The sequence below is a fragment of the Miscanthus floridulus genome, chromosome 9 (assembly GCF_019320115.1).
Source record: "Miscanthus floridulus cultivar M001 chromosome 9, ASM1932011v1, whole genome shotgun sequence".
NCBI classification, from domain to species: domain Eukaryota; kingdom Viridiplantae; phylum Streptophyta; class Magnoliopsida; order Poales; family Poaceae; genus Miscanthus; species Miscanthus floridulus.
The window spans coordinates 114782690-114794177 of NC_089588.1; the positions used below are offsets into that span (position 1 = coordinate 114782690).

An 11488-nucleotide genomic window follows, 5' to 3' on the forward strand; every position below is an offset into this window, starting at 1 on the left:
CCCTCTCTGCCGGTGCAAGGACTAGGACAATAAGTACAAATAGCACTACATTATACTATTATTGCTGTAGCTAAAGTAAATAAAGTCAAAAATGAGTATGTCTAACTTGGAAAGTCAAAAATGAATTAATCAAAAACAATACTAAATGCTAACTTGGGAAGTCAAAGATGAATTATGAAGCAATCTAAAAACTAATACGGGTGTTAAATTTTACAAATATTCTTTACATTTAATCATAATACTGAATTTAAAAATCATTGGCATTTACCTCTCAAGGAAGCATTTTTCCATTACAATTTCATATCTTTTGAAAGCAATCTATTACAACATTGTTTATTAGGATTGTTGTAGGGAACTCTAGCTCAATAAAGCAAATGATGCAATCAATTGCCTGTTGCCATAAACTTGTTCCCAATATGGTTAGATGATATTGTCTACACAATTTTCATGCCCGAGAAGCTCCTCTCCATGGATGTAGTACCAACATGCAAAACAATATACTAGCTTTAGGAGCTGATGAAAGGTCCCTGTGTGGTTTTGGTAATTGAGTGACAACCTAGATGGACTAATTGTGTTTATGTGAGATACACAGGTGATTAGTCCACAGGTACATGTGTGTGAGCAACATATGTCATGAAGGTGAAAATGGCTTGGAGATGTTGCAAAGCTCACACATGTGATGATGAAGGAGCTCATTGCAAATGAGACATGACATTGAGTCATGTGATCAAGGTGGAGAAGATCAAGACATGACTTGACTTGATAGACCGGTTGCAAGTGTGAAGGGCAAGTCGGAGGCTTTGAAGCGATGGACCGCGTGGCAGTGAAGCTTGAGCAAGACTTGGCGCCGATGGACGAAGGCAATGGTGAAAAGAAAGTGAAGTCAAGATCGATAAACCAATATGATCACATGATGATATGAAGTGGATCATATCATTGTTGATCATGTTGGTGCATATGTTGCATCGACATTGGAGGAGATGAAATGGAATGCGCAAGGCAAAGATATAACCTAGGGCATTTCATTTCACCGATCATAGGTGTGTAGAGAAGTTGATGACCGGGTTTAGGATAGATGGCCATACTATCAAGAGGGGCAAACTTATTTGCATATCGGTCATCTAGTGCCACTCGAGTGATCCAACTTTGCATCATCGCTAGGATCGAGTGGCGTGGCAAGTTGAGTGACTAATCCTTTGGAAAATATTTATGAAAAGCTAACACACATACACATGGTGGTGCACACTTGGTGGTGTTGTCACATTTGTAAAAGAGAAGAAGTTAGAGTTGTTGTGAATCAACTTAGAGAAGAGAAAAAGGTTTTTTGGTGTACTCCAAACTATAGGATAGTCCTTGGATTGGAATACTGCTTTGATCCATTGTGATTTGGATCAAGTATGCATGTGGTATGTGTAGCCCTCTGAGTAAGCTTTCCAAAATGTCCAAGATCATCAAAATCAGAGTTCGGAGCTAAGAGTTATAGCCGTTTTAGCGCTGAAAGGTCTGTGACCGGACGCTGGCGCGAAAAACGACCGAACGCTCAGGGTCTGCATCCGATCAGCACCCGCGAGTCCGGTCAGTGTTTTTAGCGTGTCCAGAAGTGATCGGATGCTGGGAGAGTCCGGTCAGTGATGACCGGACGCGTCCGGTCGCTGAAAAACGTCGCTGGAACCTCTCTGTAAGTGACCGGACGCTGGATTCCAGCGTCCGGTCGTTATGACCTACGCGTCCGGTCAGTACGCGCTTTGCCAAGTGAAGGGGTAATGACTATTTTAGCCCTTGGGCTATAAAATGAGTGTGTGGCCGGCCTTGGGCTGGTAGCTGAGCACCCTCACGCCTATATGGCTTGTGTAGGAGTGCTTGGATGCCCTCTAACTCACTTATGCTTGCAAGAGTGCGAATCGATTGCGAGTGAGTGTGATTCTAGTGCGTTGCATTATGAGATTGCATCGAGTGGCGCTAGGTGATCGAGTTGCAAGCCGGTGGTGCTTGTTACTCTTAGAGGTTGCCACCTCCTAGACGGCTTGGTGGTGGTCTCCGTCGAAGCCCGCAAGAAGCTTGTGCGGTGCTCCAGAGAAGAGCTTTGTGAGGGGCATTGTACTCGCCTCGTGGAAGCCGCGAAGAGCAACTCTAGTTGAGCGTGTCATTGAGCTACCCTCACTTTCGGGGTAGGTTCATGCGGTGCTCAACATGCGGGCTTAGCGGGTGATGCCAATTAGCCGCTGAACCACCAAGTTAGCGGTCGACACAACGGGGACGTAACGTGTTGGCAAGCACGTGAACCTCGGGAGAAAATCACCGTGTCAATCTTGTTCTTCCCATTGGTTTGCAATCCCCTTACACAAGCTTGTGATTACTTTTATATACATTGTGCTTGTGTAGTTGCTCTTGTAATTAGTTAGCTTATGAGCTCACTAGTTACCTTCTTGCTTGTGTAGCATAGAAGTAGCTCCCTTGCGTGGCTAATTTGGTTTGTGTAACCTTATTAGTCACTTTGCTTAGGTTGTGTAGATAAGTATTTGAGCTCTCTAATTTGGCATTGGTTGCCTTGTTATTGAGCATTGCTAGTGAGCTTAGTTGGCTTTGTGCTTTTGCTTACTAGCATGTGTAGGAGCTTCCTCATTGCTTGAAATACTAGTGGCATAGGTTTGTGTGACCTTGCTCTAAGAATTGGTTAGGTGAGCTCTAGTTAGCCCGGCACCTTTGTTGCTTAATTAGGATCTTTGCAAGGTGCTACAGAACATAGATAGAGGGGTGTAGTCTTGGCTAGACCGATAGTTTTAATTCCGCACTTGTTTCGGTTGGCCGATGCGATTAAGTTTTAGTAACGACTATTCACCCCCCTCTAGTCGCCATCTCGACCCTTCAGCTGATAGGCTAGAGGTAAAAACAAGATGCTTCTTTGTATCCACCATCAATTTAGCAAGTTCAGTAATGGTATTAAAGGAGGACAACATGCAACATTGATGGTTGATGCATGCACCACCATCTCTCCATGTAACATTGCCATAGCTAAAGATTTATTTTCGAAAACTGTTCCATCAAATTCATAATTCCTTTTATCTATACAATTAATTATTAGTATCAATTAAATTGCAAATCCAAAAAACTAAAGCACATGTAAATGAACAATACTAATTTTGCTACCTGTGCCACCTACCATTGTGGTCTTCTGGGAGTCTGCATGAAGATAAAAAAAGACCCCAATGGCTCATTCTGTTACATATCAACGATGGACACTTGAGCAAAGTAGCCCTCGATATGGCTCAAAACCAAAATCTTCAGACACCAAATGAAAATGTAAAAATGGATGGGGAGTTACGGAATGGAGATATAGAGTTATTGTCTTTCTGAGTTACATAAGCCCTTATGACCTTGATGGGCCTAGACCGCTCTCTGCTGCCACCGACGTCGACTACATGATGTGCGTCATTTTCTGTTGTCGCCATCCCACTGATAGGAAATTAGTTTTAAATTTGAGACTGTATGTGGGCTGATTTCAGGGGAGCAATGATGTCGATGCTCATGATGGACTACTGTCATATCCACTCCAAAATAGAGAAGGGTACTTGGGCTAGGGCAGAAAGCATTGTTGTCACATGATAGCATTTCTTGTATACTGGATCCGCCCCTGCTGACCCATGATTAGACTTTAGGCTAATGGAGAATGATTTGTTAGGCCATTTAAACAATCATAATTTTGATCAACTCGTATATGGTTGTGCGGTCTATTCCCTAAAAGGTTGGAATAATTTAGTTCAAGGAAAGAAATAATTTCATTAAACTAAAGTAATAAGTCCTCTAGAGGGAGATTCTTACTTCAATTAGCCCCCCATGTTCTTTGAATGCATCTCTTAATTGTTGAGAGTGTTGCCCAAATGCGGTATGTGAGGACAAGCCTAAACAATGAAAACGTAGGTATGCATATGACAATGTGTCTTTCCACATTAGCTTACCATTTCTTCATAATACCATATTGTTCTGACATTTGCTTCTTCATGCTTCCATATAACCTCTTCTTCATTAATTAATACTTGATCACACATCTCTTCACATATATCAATCTTGATCAAAACCAATGAACTATCAATCTTCTCTCATTTATGTGAGTGTGCCAATATTGAGACCAGACCATATCCACTTCCCTTTATCTCATTTTACTTCATCAATTTGCTTGCCTTTTCTTTATTTGAGATATTACATAAGTTTGCCATGATCATTTGCAATGAGACCTATCCAAAGCTCATCAAACTCATTAGTCCTTAAATTGTTTTGTTATTCAACCACCAAAACCCATTAGGGGGCCTAGATGCATTTTTAGCCATGATGTTGTCTATTGGGTCTATCACGAATGGCGCCCCTTCTTGGGCTTTGTGCAGTCATGACTAGTGCCAAGAGTTTCTAGAGAGAACCATCGAGCCTAGCTCTAGACTCAAGGGAGGGAGTGGCAGTTGGCGGGAGGGGGGTAACAAGCAAGACTCGAGTGGGGACCATGTTTTTTGATGCAGAAGTAGGTCAATCTTTGTAAGGGATCGTGACGCCTAAGAGGGGGGTGAATTAGGCAACTTAAAAAACTACTCTAAACTATGGCCTCTAATTCCACCTTAGCAAAACATATGCAAGAAAGTAATCTATCTAAATGTGCAACTACGATTTTGCTAATGTATTGCTATCTTTACCGCAAAAGAGTCTTGCAACCTAGGTTCCAACCCTATCAACTAGCCTATCAACTAAACTAGGAAAATAAAGCACACAACCTAGGTAACAATGTAAATGCAGAAGGTAAAGATGAGGTAGAGATGCAAACTCCCATCGACGACTCCGGTATTTTTATCGAGGTATCGAGAAGCGTTCAAGCTCCCCCCCTAGTCCTTGTTGGTTCCCATCGCAAGGAATCCCTCGCAAGGGCCAAGCTCCCGGTCGGGTAACTCCGTGGATAGCCCCTAGCCTTTCCCACGTGCAAGTGGGTCTCTGGTGTGCCTTCCAGCAAGCCTCTCCCGGACCACACCCCGCTGTCTTCACTATCAAGCATCCGACCGAACCGCCGCGGGTCTTGTTCCCTTCAGTACATGGTGGCGACCACACCACAAACGCGGTTAGTGTGGTCTCGCAAGACTACAAGCCCCGCTGAGTACAAATACGGTGCACACAAGCACCTTGGGTTTAGAGGTATGCAAACCTCACTAGCAACTAGACCGCCTAGAGCAAGCGCATATTAGCGTGGTCTAACTAACCTAAGCACTTCACAAAGCACCTATGCTAATCACCAAGTGATCTTTAAGCTCTATGCATGTGGAGAGCACAAATGAGGTGTAGCAACACCTTCCTATCTTCCCTCAGCTCTCACTTACTTCAAATAGCCGGTTGGGGCAAGTATTTATAGCCCCCAAGTCAAAACTAGCTGTTGTGGCCGAGATTCTCTTCTCTGCGAGGTCACCGGACAGGGCGGTGCTTGGCACCAGAAAGGGCGGTGACCGCCACGTGGACTAGCCGTTGCTTCACTGACAAGTCGACCGTTGGGGCACTATGCATAGGGCAGTGCACCACCACCCTAGGCGCGGTGACTAGGGTGGTGCCCAAGTCCCCAAGTCGCTGCTCTCTGAAATTTTAGGGCGGTGGCACCACCACCCTCTGTCCACCAGGGCGGTGCACATGTTGCTATCCGGTGCTCCCCTCTTCTTCTAGCTGTAGCAGCCCTTCTCTGGTGGCACCGCCACCCCTAGGGCAGTGTCACCGCAACCCCTAAGGCGGTGCCCACTCAGTCACTGTCCATTTCTGTTTCTTCGCGTGGCTTTGTTTGGGCTTCAAAATCTTCACGTCTTGGACTCCTTGCTTCACTTCTAGGCTGTCAACACCTCCTCCAATATCTTCTTTTGGGTGTTGATCATTTTCCTCATGTTCCAAAGTTGATCCAAGTCTGCGTTGCATCCTATTGAACTATAAAATAAACACTAGCAAACACATTAGTCCAATTTGGTTGTGTTGATCATCAAACACCAAAATCCAAAGTAAATGGGCCTAGAGTTCATTTTCCTTACAATCTCCACCTTTTTGGTGATTGATGACAACACGACCAAAGCAAGCAAATAATAGTTGATGCAAAAAATTTAAAAACTATCTACTTGCTAGTATGCAATGCAAAGGCAAGATTATATGATGCAAAAAGATATTACTTGTGACAAACTTTGGAAACTTATCTTACCCTTGCAAATGTCCTCAAATGGCATTATGGACTTAAGCCTCACCTAACTCCATAATCCACTATTCTCCCTTTCTCGGACCATTACCACTTGTAAATTATTATGATCGTGCTTGCTTTTGGTCCTACAAATTCTTCCCATTTGAAATCAAACACCGAAAAGGGAGACATTCGTAGAACAAGGGAGGGTCAAACTTTGTGATCCTTTGTATGTGGAGTGGAATAGGTCACAAAATTTAACTCCCACATTACATAGACTAAGCTCCCCCTAAATATATACATACATATGATGGAGGATGTAGTATATGCATAATTTGCAAATTAATGCTCAAGGGAGTTTAATATATATAATCCATGGAGAAAGCATATAAATACCAAAGTGAAATCAACATGATGATATCGGCTTAGAAATACCACATGTGGAAATCAATTTGATTTATACCACTTGCAACAGGTGGTAGATATTTGAAGTATGATGCTTAACTCTGGGGACTCCATTTTCCTTGCAATGAGACTACTACACACATGATAAGCTTTAAATTGTGCTAGTCTCAAAGCATCCAACTTGTAGAGTAACATCTCCCTAAATTTGTGCATACAAGCATGGAATACTTGTAGGAGACATACACATTAATTTTAGAATGAAAAATACCACTTGAAAGATGACATCACATGAATGTGATAATCATTTTCAAAAGTGATATTCGGGAGAAATTATCTATAATTTGGACTTTGACACATATTAGATAAACAATTGTAAAACAAGCTATGTGCCGTGCTCCTAAGAAATTTTAAATCATGTAGGTTTGCTCCAAGGGTAAGAGTGATACCGAGCAAGCCTACCATAAGATATATCTAGTGTATGCAAGATAAAATATTAAACATGCAAATACAAACCTAGGCATGAAAAGGAACTAGATGCTAATTAAGATTGTAAGAAATTAAATCTAGTTACCTAACATGGAAAAGGGAATTTGGGTCCATATATTCACTAACCCACATGGCAGTTACATGAACCGAAATGAGACACCCCATAAAATATTAAACTTAGCTACTACTAGTTTTTTCACTATGACTTACAACTATTTGGTTCTATGATGACAAGAGATGTATATGGTGACAATTGTAATCCTAATTTCACCCACATCTTTCTATAGATAAACCAAATTAGGTCAACACAATCTAAGAATGATCTCACAATGTGCTATACTACTAGCTAGCACTTCAGTTAGAAACTTTTACCATAGTACATTCTGCATGCCTCATGTCTTGGCACCATTCTTTCTAAGCTAAGTAATAATCTTGATGTATGACAGATGTGGACAACCTCCACACAACATGTGAATGATTAACCAAATAATGAGCTTTCCATGGGCATATTTGTTCTGGTTAGAGGACAAGATACAAACTCTAAGTACAACCAAGAAAAAGGAATGCAATTCAATTTTCATTCATACCTAGATATTTTCTTCGGTTACTGTCAAATTAGCTTAGCTCAAGCTAAGTAAGAGCTCATGATATGCTACATAGCTACCCGTTGCCACTTCACTTCTGTTTCTGCTGAGCTTTTCATAGTGGCTAATAAACATCATAGCACTATGTGAACATTTGTGCTAGAGTCTAGATGTCGTTCTTTCCAAGTTGAGAAACTGCCTAGACATATACTTCATGCATACCTTGATATTTTTCTTCAGTTACTACCAGATCCACTCAGCACAAGCTAAAACAGAGCTCATGATATGTTACTTAGCTACCTGTTACCACTTCAAGTCCGTTTCCACCGAGCTTTTCGTAGTGGCTAATAAGCATGTGGTTTCATTAGCATCCTCGCACTATGTTAATGTTTGTGCTAGAGTCTAGATGTCGTTCTTTCCAAGTTGAGAAACGGCCTATACATATGCTTCATGCGTACCTAGATATTTTTCTTCAGTTACTACCAGATCAACTCAGCACAAGCTAAAAAAGAGCTTGTGATATGTTGTTAGCTAACCGTTGCCACTTCACTTCCGTTTCTACTGGTCTTTTCATGACAGTTAATAACCGTGTGGTTTCATTAGCTGCCTCACACTATGTGGAACATTTATGCTGGAGTCTAGATGTCATTTTTTTTTCAAGTTGAGAAACTGCCTAGACGTATACTTCATGCGTACCTAGCCATATGCTGTCTAGACATACACCTTATTCTGCTCATCTACTTTTCAGCCGGCTTGTGCTTATTTCGGCTTATTCTCTCTCACAGAAATACTATTGAATCAGCCAAAATCAGCTCAATACCATCTGCAGAACAGGGTGATATACCTCACTTGCAATATATCATGAGCTAAAAGGATGAACCTTCCATATGTATACTCTTTCCTATTCGTAGAGGGCAATATATATCTTGTCGTACGCGTCCCCGCATACATACAACCAATAAAGAGAACATACTCCAAATTCCGTTCACCCCGCACACTACCAATCAGCTCAACACAAGCTAAGAAAAGCGTGTTTGGTTGTACGTGGGCTACATTCAAACTTGAATTCTATGATGGCTAACAATCGTCTGAATTTATTAGCTGGATCGCCCGATGTAAACGTGTATCTATACTGGAGTCCAAATGCCGTTTTTCTGAGCTATCAATGATCTTTGAGTTCCTTCTTCACATACAATACAACAATAATGTGGACAACCCCAAACCCCAACAAGATGTGCTTTTTTTTTTTGAATCAACACGATGTGCAAATTAAATGGTTGGTTACTTGTCCAATTTTCCAATCTATGCAAAAGCGGGAACTGGATAATAAAAAAAGAACGTAATTCAAATTTTGAAGCAAGATATTTTGCCTTGGGTTTACTCCAGTGCTGGGCACGAGCTATGCGCGTGCGCACGCTGCGCTACTGGCTGCCACTTGTGCACAAGCTGCCAGCGGCTTTTCGCCGCGTCCCAGCCTTCAATTCCTGGAGCCTGGAGCCTGGAGCCTGGAGGCCCGTGCCCGGATCCCTGTTGCGCTCCAGCTCAGCAGCTCCCGCCGCCGTTCTTTCGTATCCAACCCCACGTCTCCTCACGCATCACCACAGGCACCCAACCGCGCCGCGCGGGTCCCACCCTCTCGCTGCCCCGCACGTCAGCGACCCCCAACCCGATAGGCACGGGTGCGTGGCGTCCTCGTCCGTCACCGTCAATTGCTTCTCCGTCCCGCCAGCTCGGAGGCGCCACACCACGCGCCTCGCGAACGGAAACGGCCGAGATAATTACCGTCGCTGCCACTGGCTTCCCCGTGTATATAAAGCGCCTCCTCGGGCAGTGGCCATGTTCCATTGCACCTCACTGCGTTCACACACGCATACGGCCGGTGGAGAGGACAGCGGAGGGCCCGACGATGCTCCGGCGAGCGACGTCTGTCGGCGCCGGGTACCGCTGGTGGGCCGGCGGCGAGGCCGGCGCATGCACCGAGAGCCTCGGCTCCGAGAGCGGCGACGTCGGCTGCGACGCCGCCGAGATCGACCAGTTCTTCCCGCCGGCTCCTCCGGCTGGTGGTGGCCCCGACGACGGCGAAACCAACGCCGATGCCGACGCCCGAGCGGCGGAGGAGGCGCAAGAGGAGCACCGTCTTCAGGATGCGGCCGCGGCGGCGCCTGAGAAGAGGCGGCGCGGGAGCTTCCCCCCGGCGATGCCGCGGGCGACGGGGCCGCTGTTCCTGCGCGCGGAGCGCCGCGGGGGGCGGCTCATCCTCACCGAGGTGCGCGCCGACGAGCACGAGCGCCGCGTCGTGTTCCGCGCCGAGCGCGACGGCGGACGCCTCCGCCTGCGCTTCGCCAACGACGACGACGACGCCCCATACGGCGGCGAGCCCGCCGAGGCAGGTGGTGGTAGCGCCGGCGCCGGTGGGGTGGTGGTTCCTGTTGCTGTACAGCACGGCGGCGGCGGCGGGGGAGGGGAGCTCTGCCAGGTGGCCGCCGGCGCCGCCGCTGCCTCCGGCCGGAGGGGCGGCGTGGAGGTTGGCGCGGTCATGATGGGGACGACGATCTGACGGCCGGCGGGAGGGGATGAGACGCCGGCACAGCAGATCGCTGTCCACTCGGTCGACGATCTTGCAACTTGCAAGCCCGTAGCCGTAGCTGCATTGCGTTTGATCTGTTCCTGCCTGCCATGCTCATCATTGGGAGAGAGAGAGAGGCATGGAGACGACGACACAGTTTTCGTGTGAAATCCTTGCATTGTGTTTAGTTGTTTCGGTTGGGTTCGTCAGTCAGAGGCATTTCTCTGCTTTCCGTTTGTTCGTTTTATTTATTTTCTATTTCATTTTATATGATCTGCATGGATGGTGTTCAAAATTTGTACTGGAGAGAGATGATAATGTTATGGATAGGCGTAATCAGGGATTAAGCCGTGCGTGTGCCTTAATTACCGCCACTACTACAAAAACAATTTATAGCAACGTATCTCTTTCTTTGTAGGGGTACAAATGGTTACCAAATGAGCCGTCCTTATAAATGAATTTGTAGGGGCGGCCGGTGTTATCAGCCGCCCCCTACAAATGGCCCGATTTATAGAGGTGGCTCAATATTGAACAGACTCTATAAGTAGAAGCCGAGTATTAAAAATTAAGCATTAAAATTTAAATTTTGTAAACGATCTCAGATGGAGAAACAACCAAAATAAAAGTTAAAAGTTATAGATCTCGAAAAGTTAAGAAACTTTATAGTTGACAACTTTTTGATTTGAAGTCATCTTGTCAAGGAAAACTACGTTTGAATTTTCAAAAAAAATTAATTTTTAATTTTTTAAACGACCTCGAATAGACAAACAGTAAAAATAAAAGTTGTAGATCTTGAAAAGTTATGAAACTTTGTAGTTGATAACTTTCTCATTTGAAGTCATCTTGTCATGGAAAACTACGTTCGAATTTCTCAAATTTGAAATTCAAATTTTATAGATGACCTCGAATGGAGAAACTACCAAAATGAAAATTATAGATCTCGAAAAGTTATAAAACTTTATAATTGACAACTTTTTCATTTGAATTAGTTTAGGGCCTCAAACAATCAATTTATGCTCAGTTTTGTATAATATGTGGGGAACCAAAATGGATTGTAGACCCAAGTGATCGTGAGATGCACTGGTAGATGAGTTTTCGTGCGAGGGAGAAGTTGCGGGTTCAAATAAAAATTTGCTATTTTTTGATTTGTAGAAGTGGCTCAATATACAGCCACCCCTACAAATCGATTTGTAGGGACGGTCTGAGAACCGCCCCTACAAATACTCTGATTTTAAAGTCGTTCTGGAGATTGTTGCGATTTCAAAATAG

General features: G+C 44.3%; 1 protein-coding gene across 1 annotated transcript; it reads left to right on the forward strand.

Annotated features, from left to right (window-relative positions):
• Nucleotides 1-9559: 9559 nt before the first annotated feature.
• On the forward strand, nucleotides 9560-10210 carry LOC136480638 (protein SUGARY ENHANCER 1-like). The gene has a single exon (XM_066478122.1). The coding sequence runs from the start codon at nucleotides 9560-9562 to the stop codon at nucleotides 10208-10210; it is 651 nt and encodes a 216-aa protein (XP_066334219.1).
• Nucleotides 10211-11488: the final 1278 nt, after the last annotated feature.